General features: G+C 38.0%; 1 protein-coding gene across 1 annotated transcript in view; it reads right to left on the bottom strand.

Annotated features, from left to right (window-relative positions):
* The window catches only part of CEP112 (centrosomal protein 112), a 411,619-nt gene that overhangs the window by 342,306 nt on the left and 55,386 nt on the right, over positions 1–13,927 (bottom strand). Inside the window, exons 8-9 of the mRNA XM_065897006.1 lie at positions 4,336–4,422; positions 1,656–1,755 (exon numbers count right to left, since the gene is read on the bottom strand). Coding sequence (XP_065753078.1) covers positions 1,656–1,755; positions 4,336–4,422 — 187 coding nt within the window. The remainder of the gene's footprint in view (positions 1–1,655; positions 1,756–4,335; positions 4,423–13,927) is intronic.

The following is a 13,927-nucleotide window of genomic DNA, read 5'->3' as shown; positions in this document are numbered from 1 at the left end:
TACTGAATGTTTTTATTCACTTACTTCAAGATAGCAAAGTTTTCATAAACATTTACATAGAAATTTCTTTCACTCTTATCTCTCAACTGTGCAGCAACTAAGGTGAGAAGAAGAATCCAAGTTAACCTAATATTAGTCTAAAAGCAGCTACAACATTTTACTTCACAATTCTAAAATTAAAACTAAGCCCTGTTTGCAAGTCAAAAAGCCTTAGGAAATAATATTTTTAAACCTTAGGCATGTTTAAACTGCCTGGTTTGAATCAGGGTAAAAAACGAAAACCTAGGAATAAATTTTAAATATTTTTGTAGCCACTGGAATTTGGAGCGGCTCAAGGAAAACCTCTCCACTTTCCTCTTACTCATCACCTACCTCTTATCATTCACCAGACCCTTCAAAATTTCTTCTTCCATCCCATTCTCACTACTCCCACTGCCATCGTTCAGATATTCTGGGTCCTCATCATCTTACACACAAAATTCCAGAAGCATGGAAGCATACCATCCTTGAGTTGAAGGGACTTCATATACATTACTTATCTGATGGCCATTTTGTAACAAGTAAGCCGAGGCGCAGAGACGTGCTGATGTGACACAGCAGACGCTGAAGAGCAGGTCTGGGATTAGAGACCAAGTTTCCTAATAAGCGGGGTGCTCACCTCTCTCTCCCTCTCCCTCTCCCCCTCTCTCTCTCTGTCTCTCTCTCTCCCTCCATTCTGCCTCTGACTATTATAACAGACCGGGAACTGGCCTCAGCATGTTTCACACGCCCACTGTTACCAGACTACTCCACCCAAAATATGAGGTCCTAAAACTCACCTCTCAAAAATCTTCTCTGACTCCCCAGCATCTATGGGATAAACTTCTAAATCTGAAATTCAAGGTCATGCTTAGGTCACGCCAAGTCACCTATCTTAATCTTTTTCAGTCTGTCTCTTAATGTATAGGATCTCCACTCTAGATACATGGTTTTGCAGCATCCCCTCCACAACTTACCAATATCACATTCCTATCCCAGGACTTGGAACTCTTCTCTCAACTAATCCAATCTTACAAAATATTTTCAGCACTCTCCCTAATGACTGTCTGTTGCATTTCCATGTTTCAACCTATAGTCATAGTCAATTTAACACTTGATTACATGCTCTCTTTTCCTTCATAATGAAAGTGTAAATGGGGAATACTTTTTAAATGTTTGTTCTGTCGATCACAATACTAGCATATACTGTAAGGCATAAAGATACTTAATGGAATGAATTTTATTAGACCAAAAGGAGTAATTTCTCTAGACTTCCGTGTGAAAGCCAGTAAGTTCTAATTCTATGACTGACCTATGGCAGCTCCAGCCCAGTGAAGAGGGAGAGAATTAAGAAGGAGTAACAGTTACAGACTCTTCCAAATCTTTAACCAAACCAACCACCATTGCTACCACACACACGCACACACACACACACACACACACACACACACACACACACACACACAGAGTTTTTCTTAAGTCCTGTAGAAGCTCACATCAACAGATCGACTGATGGAAACCCACATAAACATTCCCTTCTCATACTACAAAAGGTCAGAAATAAAATTTTACTTTATACAAGAACTAAAATAAGATGGAAGTGTTATTAAAAGGTTTATATAACAATACAACATCACCTTTCTTTTCAAGTTTTCTAATAGTCTCCTCCGTTTCATTTTGTTTCTTTTTGTATAAAGTTTTCATTTCTTCTATTTCATTATTCTTTCTTTCTAAAATCTGCAAATGAATTTAAAATATTTTAGTATACAATATGTTTTATGTATGGAACACATAATTTTTTTAAAAAATAGCACAATATTTTTGCAAGTCTATCTCAGCTAATCTCATAAATGGCTTCCCAAAAAAGATGAAAAAATTATACTTTAGTGCATCGACAAAATATTAACTACACCAGAATAATTGATTACCGAAAGAAATGTTACCTGCTTTGAATTTTCATGTACCAATTCTTAAGGGGACTGTAAATGGTAAATTAGGTGATTCTCTAAAATATACTTCAGAGATTAAGCCGTCACAAACTAGCAGAGAGAAGCCATCAGAAACCTGATATGTTGATACAGTACAACTCACCTCCCCACCACACTGGGACAGAACATCTGCAGACACGCACATCCCTGAACCCTCCCACTAGTGTCCTTCTATCACTTTCACGCACAATAACAAGAATTCCCAGACACGTGGGAACACGTGATGCAATAGGCTTCTCTTATACTTAGCTCTGCTACTGGGAATCAAAAAAGTCAGCTCAAAATATGTCAAAAATTGCATGGATATTTTACATCCTTAATTTATACTGTGTCAGAAGTTTTTAAATGAATCATTTAATAAACTTAATTATGATTATATGCTTCTAAGTACATCTACAGGCAAAAAAAAAAAAAAAAAAAAAAAAAAACTAGAGAATAACCAAAGAGTAAGAAAGTTTGCAAGCAGAAAAAAAAATGTACTAACCAAAGGGAAAAAAGAAAACCAAATTGAGGCAGAAGTATGAATATCCACTTTTCTTGTGGTTGAGGTATATTTCCTATATACCCAAATTCAGTTTTTTAAAAAAGGTTATTCACCAATGTCTATCCAACTTTTTCTTAGTGCTTTTATTACCAGCATTTTACTTCACCTTTCATTGTTTTAGTCCCACCTCTAAGAATGATTGGTAAATAAGAAAAGGAGATAGTTTGAGCCCGATGTCCATAAAGAAGCAAAAAAGAAAAAGAATGTATGCAAACAGATAAAACACTCTCAATTTTATTCCTTCCCAATTCCTAACACTTAGGAGATGGCATACATGCAACAAACTGATGAATATACTTTCCAAATCTAGCATGAGGTCAAGGATTTTATTTATATTTTACCTGGCATTTCAAACTAGTTGCATTGCTTTCTTTTTTCATGCAGAATTTATTTTAGAAGAGAAATTCCTGGAAAGGATTCTATTATTAAATGTTTTTCTTAGAACAGAGCTTTGTAACAGACATACCAAGAAGCCCATTTCAAATTCTATTACCACAATTTTCCCAAATATATTTCTATATTTATTTATCTTATACATCAATAGGTTCTATTTCATTTGGACATATACATATGCTATATTGAAATTATATTACTGAATCTCTAACATATCCATGAAAGAGAACTGTTTTTCTTGAACCATTTAAAGTAAAGTAAAATACTAGTAAGAGCAGAAAGTAATATTTGCCTCTAAAATTTGAATGGAAAAGACGAAAGGAGAAGGAAAAGGATTCAATATTTTTTCTCTAATTTTCAGCCAGTGGTTTCCGTCTTGTTGCTCTGAAAGAAGGTGAGCCAAACAGGCACCTGACTAAATACTAGCATGTTCTCAGCTCTACGGAAGCACGGGCACGTGATGCTGTGGCCTCAGCTCCCTATCTCCACCTTTGTCACTTAACTCTGTGAAGCAGGTCACAGGCTGAGTTCCAAAACAGACAACACCAGGCTTCCATCTGGATCAATTTTCATGAGTTACAAATTCATACATCACATATTAAAATTATACATTATATACCATTACATTTTTTAAATCAATACTAAAATATAGTTATAAATTCAAATTCAATGTACAATAATTATAAATTGATGACTTTTGCTGTGCTCATTAAGAAGAAAATTATACTTCAAAGTACAAACTGAAATACTGTAAGGCATAAATCCCGACGAGCTACTGAAAACAAAAAGCCCACCTGGCAGTGCCAGCATTACGGTGCACTCAGTCTATAGCAAAGAGAGCTAAATACAAGGGTTTCTTTTTAAATTAAAGGGGAAATTTTAGGGACTTCTCTGGCGGTCCAGTGGTTAAGACTCCGCACTTCCAATGCAAGGGGCGTGGGTTCGACCCCTGGTCGGGGAACTGAGATCCCACATGCCGTGAGGTGTGGCCATAAATAAATAAATAAAAATAAAGGAATTTTTAATTGCCAGAAAACTGAAAGCATCTTAGACCAAAACAAACTCTAGTATTTACAGTTGATGACTTATTTCAGCCTTTATGAAAGGTAATGATAAGACTGTAAAGGACTATAAGAAGACCAGCCTTCCATCGATAGATAAAGAAGAACTAAAAGGTCATGTAAACTATAAGGATTTACATAAATACATCTGTTTAGCAAATGAAGTTTAAAGATCAACTTTTGCTAGGATATTAATTTAGCAAATCCCATTTATAAGACAGACTCCCATAAGTACCTAAATAAGTGGATGGATGGAGGGAGGGATGGTCACAAGACCTAGAGTCTTTCAAACAGTCAATATCAATAAAATAATAAACTGTACACACCCTACCTTCTGAACATCAGCGTCATGCTTCTGCTGCAGTTTAAGTTTCTCTTCATGATATTGAGCTTCCATCATTTTTGTTTTCATGTCCAACTTCAAGGAAAATATTTCAAAGGTGTGATTAATTTACTTTTCCCTTTGGCAAAAATACACAAATTAAAATAACTACCTATATGAAAGAGAGTATCATTTTCCACCTTTACCTTATAGCCACTAGTCCAGCAATCATACTACATATACCAATATGTTGGTCACATTCTTCGATTACTTCTAAGCTAATTAAAAGTCTTTTGAATAAATCTCACTTGACAGGCAGAAGTGACAATACCGAACTCAGATTCGTAAGTGATTCCCAGTCCACTCCACCGCCAAAAAGCAGTCATTTTAAAGCGATATTTTGCTAAACCCACTTGGTATTTTAGCCTTTGTTTATTATTTTTCAATTGAGTAAGTCTCTATTCAACTTTTTACTTTTTTCCTTTCTCATATCTACGTACTCATTTCTAAATGCTCTTATTTACCTATATACTTAAATATAACAATTTGTGAAAGACTGTCCATATAGGCCTATCACTGATAATGCACAGATTTTCCAGTTCTCGCTCCTGGAATTACAGACTCCGACTCCCTCAGGGCAGTGACTTCATTTCTCTCCAGCGTCCGTCAACAGCTCCTAGCCTCCTAGACTCCTCAGACTGACCCCTGACCCACCAGTGTTCTGAGCAAAGCCAGCAAAATGTAACCAACACTTGTTAATAATAATGAGTGCATCCTAGGATTAAAAGAGTAATAGTGACAGGTTTTAAGAAGAACAACAGAAAACTGATTATCTTAAATGTGAAAGTATTTGACCTGATCCTTACTATTTAAAAGAGTATGTACATTGGAGTCTGACAGGCCTCATTTTTAACTCTAATTCTAATCTCACTAGACATTAACTGTGGTGACTTTGGGCAAGTCACCATTCTGAGATTCTATTTCCTCTTCTAATAGTTAAGGATAATTATCTTACCTCAGTGAGTTGTGAAAATTATATTCAATGACATCATTTAAGTAACCACAATCAGTACAATGACTGGTACAAAGTAGGAATGCAAAAAACATTAGTCTACAACCTTCAGGAAATTTTGCTTTTAAAATATTAGAAACGTACTGTCAAAACATTTTCTTGAAAATTTCTGAAACATACTTCATATTTTTCAATTACTGTTTTAAATAAATAATGAATCTGAACTGATAAATGTGCATAATCAAATATATCAAAATGAAAGTTTAAAATTTTACAAACAAAAGCTAACATAACATAAATTCATGGCATTTGCGACAACATGGATGGACCTAGAGGGTATTACGCTAAGTGATGTAAGTCAGACAGAGAAAGACAAATACCCTATGATCTCACTTATACGTGGAATCTGAAAAACAAAACAAATGAACAAACATGACAAAATAGAGTCATATATACAGAGAACAAACAGGCGGCTGCCAGAGGGGAGGGGATCCGGGGAGGAGAGAAATAGGTGCGGGAGATTAAGAGGTAAACTCTCAGGTACAAATAAATGACTCAAGGGTATGAAAGGTATGATGTGGGGAATATAACCAACAGTTATGTAATATTTTTGTATGCTGACAGATGGTCATTAGACTTATCATGGTGACGACTTTGAAATGTATATAAGTATCAAATCGCTATGCTGTGTACCAGGAACCCACATAGTGCTGTGGGTCAATTATACTTCAAAAACAAACAAACTCATAGAAAAAGAGATCAGATTTGTGGTGACCAGAGGTGGGGATGGGGGGAAGGAGGGCTGGAGGAAGGTGGGTGGTCAAAAGGTGCAAACCTCCAGTTACAAGACAATCAGCTATCAGGGATGTAGTGAGCAGCACGACAAACAGAATGGACCCTGCTGTGCGCTATAACTGCAGGTTGTTGGCAGACGGAACCCTAAGCACTCCCACAGGAGGAAAGCAATGTTTCTGTCTCTTTAATGTGTCTCTGTGAGATGACGGATGTTCACGACGCTTGCTGTGGTCATCGTTTCATAATGTGTGTAAAAGGCGAATCATTATGCTGTGTGCCTTACGCTCACACAGTGCTGTGTGCCAATTATATCTCAATAAAACTGAAAGAAAAAATAATAAATGTTCCAAGTGGCAGACAGGGAGGGAGCTGTCCGGTTACTACGCAAAAGGACGCAATTCTGAACATTTCCATCCTCTGGCTTCTAAGTCACGCAATAATCCTTCCTCATTTTAGCAGAAAGGGGTCTGGGTGATCCACATCCAGCTAAGATCCTCAACAGAAGCACTAGGGGTCTACTGCAGAGGAATCGAACTCAAACAGCAACATGACAAAGCTGGGCAGATGTGACGCCTGGCGCCTGCCTCAGGAATCCACTAGCTAGAGAAGAATCGTTCAGATTCTCACTCTCAGCTACGTTGGGGAACAAACCCCAGTTCTCTAGGGGCAGCAACCAAGAGAAAGCGGATGAATCCAGGAAACAGAAGAAAGCAAAGCAAATACACAAAACAGCAAGGACTAGAAGCCGCACAGCATCTGAAATAGGAAGGAAGCAGCTTCAATGGTCTCCATGAGACGAGCCTTACTTGAATTCAAAAGAATTTCTGTGTTCCTGTTTACTTTAGGTAGCTTCATGAACCTCCGTTCTTGTAACCAAAGAGATCTATCTAAATTCTATTTTTCTGGTTTAACTTTTTATTTTGGTGTAATACTAAACTTAAAGAAAAGTTGCAAGGAGCTCCTCTTTAGCCAGTTTCACCAACTGTTTACATTTTGCTTCATGTGCTTTATCATTTTATACCTATATCAACATATATATAATACAAATTATTTGTGAGGGAGCCAGAGACATCATCCCTAAAGACTTCAGTGTATGTTTCCTTAAAACAGACTGTCTTTTATAACCACAGCTGTCATCAAAATCAGGAAATGTAACATTAACACAATAATATTATCTGATGTACAGTCTAGAGTCGAGGTTTATCAGTTATCACACTAATGTCATTTATATGTATTTTCTTCACAATCCAGGATCCAATCCAGGATGACACATTGCCACTAGTTGTCATATCAATGCATCTCCATTAACTGGGAAAAGCCTTTCTCTGTATTTCTTGACCTTGACATTTCTGGAGAATACAGCCGGTTATTGAGTGTCCCTCAGTTTGGATGTGTCGGATGTTCCCTCATGATTAGTTAGACTTCGCAGATTTTGGCAAGAATGACACTAAAGTGATGCTGCGTCCTTTTTCATTCCATCTTATTAGGAGGTCGGTTTGTCCCAATATCGCCAATGTAAGGTTTAATAACTTGGTTAAGATAGTGAACACCAAGTTATCACAAGGTGGTATGATAAAGTTTCTCTACTGACATCCTTAAAAAAAATTTTTTTTACTTAGAGTATCTCCTCCCTTGACCTCGACACCACAGAATAGCTCTATCTTTCTGCCCTATACTCTACAGCATGATTCATAATAAATCATCAGAATTACAACATGGAAACAATCTAACTAGTATAGCATATAAAGACGATACAGGATATAGATATAACTATCAATGTAGATAGCTATACATATGTGTGTATCTTTATACACATACCCACAGGTGTATGGAAAAGACATTAAACAGCCTTGCTTAGTTTAGTTTAACACAAAAGACTGAAATTGAAAGACTGACTAACACTTCTAACTTGTTTGACCTCCAAGTAACTCTGATTACAAACAACATTTAAGTTTTCCTTACTGAGCTCAGAATATACGCTATCAATTTCAGACTTAAGAAGAAGGGAGATCTACTTCAGGCTGTAATGGAGTAACTAGTACCGACCTCACCTCCCACTATTAATAGCCATCAAACAGGATACAATTTGTGAAGGAACCATTCTCCGGTATCAGAAGCTGTGCAGTGCAGTAAGTCCTGGTGTCCTCCTAAGCCAAGCCCCACTGTCATTCAGCCTCTCTGCACAGACACAACAGCCAAAGCCCAGCTAGAACTGCAGCCCTACTGAACCAAGATGGCAAAGGCAGAGAAATAACTGAGCCTCAATGACAGAATCTTCAGTGTCGGGCTAAGGCAGAGGGAGCCACGACGAGTGTGAGCACAGGAGTCCCTCGTAAAGCAGTGCGGAAGAAAGGGGAGCGCTCTCCTGTCCCATTTTAAAGTCCTTGCAGACTTGTTCTCACCTTGATGGCAAGCCTCTAATGCCAGAGAGGTCTGGGCTGGAACTGACGTATCCCTCTGGGCCATTTGCCCCCATCAAAAGTATTTTACCGTGAGAATCACTGGGATAAACACAAGAGGAAAGCCTCACCTCACTGGACCAAGTCCCTAGGCAATATGACCAGAAGGTCCACTCAGACGATGACTGGAAACACCCCAGGGCTAAACCACCTACTTCTAGAAAGAGAAGTAAAAGCCATCAAGAGATGGTGACAGCTCCACAGGGGTAAGTGGAGTGTGTGACAAGCCATTCTACGGATAACCGGCTGCTAAAGCGAAGGAACTGAAAGTGGGCAGCTTCGCTTTGAAGAGGGCTTTCCCACGAGCTTTTTTATTTACAAAATCCACTGGGCCCCATTTTCTCTGAAGTATTTCCTTCAAAGAATAGCTCTGAGTTTGGACATTCCTACCAAATGAATAAAGCTGACGAAAATGCTCACTTACTTCATGTAAAAGTATTTCCTTGGGTTTAAAAATATCCTACTTACAGTATAACTAATTAGATTTTAGGAATATCACCAATGTCATTTTACTCAACTGAATATTCACAAATTTTGGATCAAGGGTTTTTTTAAAGGAACACTTACCAATCTATTCACTCAGATAATCAACATTCCCTCTTACAGAGAAGCAGGTTTCTTATTCAAAATCCTACCTTTTACTATTACTAGTTTTCCATATGCAAGTTATGTTTAACATTTGAACTGAAATTAGCAGAAGGACAAAATAAAATAGCACAATAACCTTTAATGAGTTTTTAAGGAAAATAACGTATTAAAGTTACTTAGATAGGAATCACTACACACTTTAAAATACCAAGGAACAACCTTCAATGTTATTTCAAGGCTTTAATGTTGACCGACTACCTCAACCATGTCTAAAGGAACAAAATGTACAAAACAGCATGACTTATTTTCATGCAAAGAATAACTCTACAACTTGCCAAGTTTTAAATGATGTATAAAATGTAGCCATTGTAATATCACTGAAATATTTTGTGTGCCTTAAATTGTAAGGCACAAAAGAAGGTCAAAGCATGACTGACGTCAACCATCTCTACTGCATGGTCAAAGCATGACTGACGTCAACCATCTCTACTGCATGGTCAAAGCATGACTGACGTCAACCATCTCTACTGCATGGTCAAAGCATGACTGACGTCAACCATCTCTACTGCATGGTCAAAGCATGACTGACGTCAACCATCTCTACTGCATGGTCAAAGCATGACTGACGTCAACCATCTCTACTGCATGGTCAAAGCATGACTGACGTCAACCATCTCTACTGCATGGTCAAAGCATGACTGACGTCAACCATCTCTACTGCATGGTCAAAGCATGACTGACGTCAACCATCTCTACTGCATGGTCAAAGCATGACTGACGTCAACCATCTCTACTGCATGGTCAAAGCATGACTGACGTCAACCATCTCTACTGCATGGTCAAAGCATGACTGACGTCAACCATCTCTACTGCATGGTCAAAGCATGACTGACGTCAACCATCTCTACTGCATGGTCAAAGCATGACTGACGTCAACCATCTCTACTGCATGGTCAAAGCATGACTGACGTCAACCATCTCTACTGCATGGTCAAAGCATGACTGACGTCAACCATCTCTACTGCATGGTCAAAGCATGACTGACGTCAACCATCTCTACTGCATGGTCAAAGCATGACTGACGTCAACCATCTCTACTGCATGGTCAAAGCATGACTGACGTCAACCATCTCTACTGCATGGTCAAAGCATGACTGACGTCAACCATCTCTACTTCCAAAGTATTAAGATTCTTCCTGATTAACATCTCCAGTATCCTACTCTCAAAATGTTCATTTGTAATATTGCATAATGCCAACTGTTATTCATTGTGCTCATTTATAAGCACAGCACAAATAACAATGTGTCTCCTTCTCTTGTTGTCTTAACACTGGGGCTTAGAGATGTATGAAATCTTCCTAAACAGTACTTTCTAATCTCCTCAGAACTCATCACATTAAGGGAAGAAGTGATATTTAAACATACAGAGTGTATGCTGGTATTTTCTTTTTTCTAATTTTTAAAATTTTGTTCATACAAGAACACAATTTACATGAAACACAGAGATAATCATATTACATACTGAGTTTTTGTTTATTTTGTTCAGCTCCTCTGTACTCCTTGGTATTCCTTTCCTTTTTCTATTTGATTCTCTCCCTCTCCTCCATCAACACCTGCATGGGGTATGGAATACGGACATCAACAACGGAGTATATTTTCGTAACTTCTGCCATGCTCAGAGAATCGTATATAAATATAAAGGGGCAAAATGCATGCACCAATATGGGGGTTTGTGGCACAGACTAGGCGGATCCCCAGACATTTATTTTCCTCTTCTTCCTTTGGGGCCTCACTAACACCACCAAACTTGGGCTGGGCAGATGGCTGCTCCATATGTAAGTATGGTCAAGCGGGATGATGGGACAAAAATAATGCAGGCAACCTCGATGGACATATTTTTTTAGAAGTGGCTTTCTCTCCAACCTCTTTCTTTCTGAAAGATCACGCTTAAGAGATAAGGCATTGGTGAGCAACCGAGACCTCAGATGCAGAGACTGAAACTGTGTGCTGAGGACGGAGAGGTTCCCCACCAGCCTGGGTCCCTGATGACATCATAGAGCAGCACACTCCCCACATGCCCTGCACTGTCGTATGACAGCTAAGTAAATTCTCGTCTTTAAACTGTTATACCCTTAGCAATATATAATAATATGTTATACCCTTAGCAATATATGATTTTTTTATTATGAATGTTTCACACACAAAAATACATGTTTTCTGGGCTTCCCTGGTGGCGCAGTGGTTGAAAGTCCGCCTGCCGATGCAGGAGACACGGGTTCGTGCCCCGGTCCGGGAAGATCCCACATGCCGTGGAGCGGCTGGCCTGCACGTCCAGAGCCTGTGCTCCACAACGGGAGAGGCCACAACAGTGAGAGGCCCGCGTACCGCAAAAAAAAAAAAAAAACCACATGTTTTCTACACCTTGCTTTTCTCTCTGAACCATATCTCATGGAAATCACTCTAAAAACACCTGCTACAGTTTTTTTCATTCTTTTAAATAGCTACCAACTATTCCTTAATGAGGAGAAAACAAAATTTGTTCAACCATATCCTCCTTAATGCATATTCACTTTATTTTCAGTCTTTTTCCACTTCAAACAACACTGCAAAACATTCTCACATATGAGTCCAACACACCTGAACTGTGATTTCTACAGGGTGGATTCTCAAAAGACATGCCAACGATTCAATGGTGGCTATATCTTAATAGGTTTTGCCCTCTGTTATAGGCAAATTCACATTTCCACCGAGAGTAGATATCTCACCACTACTCTAAGTCGCACTTCCCTGAAAACTACTGTGTGTCAGCCCCTTTTCACACGTTCTGGGGCCTTATGAACCTGGTCTTCTATGAAATGCCCTTTCACAATTTTAATCCACGCTTCTGTCTGTCAATCAGTAAAACCTGGTATGCTGTACACATTAAGACACAGTCTGTCTCAAATATTTTCCCCAAATCGATTATTTTTCTATTGATCTTTTGTTGTATTTTTTTTACCTTACAAAGTCTTTATTTCATTTGAGTCAAATATTTCTATCATTTCTTTTATACGTTCTGGGTTTGGAAAGGTATTTGGGTTAGAAAGATCTTCTGATGTCAAGATTTTTGTTGTTTTGAAGCTTTTTTTGTCTGGGCCTCTATAGGTTAAAGGTACATCCAGAATTTGTTTTTGTTTATTTTTGTTTTTAGAGGAGAGGACCCAATTTTATTTTCTTCCAAGTATATGAAAAGTTGTACCAGGATCATTTACTAAATAAAAGTCTGTTCTCAATGTATTGACAATGAACTTTGTTACTACTTTTTTAGTTTTACGGGGATTTGATTTTTTTCTTGGAATGTTCTTTTTGGTTTTAACCATGTCGGGACTGCCTAATAAAAGCAGTTGAGAAGTATTCCCTCCTCCTCCACAATCTCAAAGAGCCTGTGTAATATATACTGGAATATAGTTCTTCCTTAAATGTTTCCTTACAGAAATACGTAGTCGTAAAGTGGAGTATTTTAGTACCCTTTCTGAATAATCGTAGATATTCTTTTTAAGTAAACCAACATTCATAAGTGCTATAGGTTTTTAAAGTCACTTGCACTGTAGAATATGACACTTTTCACACTGTCACAGTAAGTTCTATTGGTCTGTCTTGAACTTGGAATGGCTCTTTTGCCTATGCGTGATTTTATAACATCATCCATTACTCATTTGGAAAACATCAGTTCAATGAGTTACAGAGATTTCCAAATACTGAAAATTTCATTACCTAATATAAAAACTTCACACTGTTTCATGTCACCACCGATCTCACTGGAAAGGTCTTAGTATTGGAAAGTTCTTGAGCTCACAGTGACTGACACAAGGTTGCCAAAATTCTAATTTGTATTAAAAGGTCAAATTTTATCACCAGCAGCAAATATGGTCAGTTGTTTTGCTTAAAGTGACAGGCTCAATTTGTTCATTTTTGAGAAAATGTCTGACACTATCCAAGTCCAAATAACCATATTTTGTCCCTTGGTCATTCTTTCAAATAAAAATGATATTCCCCGAGAACAGCAGCTACTGCAACTCGTAAGTGACAAAAAGCACACAAGCGTTTTGCCTCTGGCACGTGGATATGCACTTGGATATGAACCGTAAGTTCTTTATACATGGCTCCATTTCGTCACTCAGATATCCAGAAGATGCATGTCTGAGGTACGAGATTTAGTAAAATTAATAATTTTCTACTTGCTTCATCGAGGATGTTCTTAAATCAGATTGGTCATTTTTTCCCTGTGAGCATGTGACAGTGAAGAATACGCCTGCCAGTACAATCTGGTGCCACTGCCTTGATGTGGGTTAGGGTACAGTTTCACCCAGCGCTGTGTTTGCAACATCAATGCAAGTGTCAATACAGCACAAAAATAAATAACATTTTTAAATTATTACAAAAATAATTTTGACCTCATAGACCTCATGAAAGAGTATTGGGGACCACAGGGTTCGCAGCCCACACGCTGAGAACCACTGCCCTAGAGAAACTCTTGTACATGTGTGTCAGGAAACATGTACAAGATTGTTCATAGGGTTATTGTTTGCAAAAGTCAAAAATTAGAAAAGATTCATCGACAAAATGGCAAGAAACTGTGGAAGATTCAATGAACAGAAAGTAATGCAAATGAAGCCAACCATAGCTAAATGGCGTAACAAGGATGAACGTCACCCACATACTATTGAGCAAAAAAATATGTGAAGTTTAGGTTTATTTAAATGAGGGT

Source organism: Phocoena phocoena, chromosome 19 (assembly GCF_963924675.1).
Source record: "Phocoena phocoena chromosome 19, mPhoPho1.1, whole genome shotgun sequence".
Taxonomy (NCBI): domain Eukaryota; kingdom Metazoa; phylum Chordata; class Mammalia; order Artiodactyla; family Phocoenidae; genus Phocoena; species Phocoena phocoena.
The sequence above is the reverse complement of the archived record's forward strand: the minus strand, read 5'-3'. Positions and strand labels throughout refer to the sequence as shown.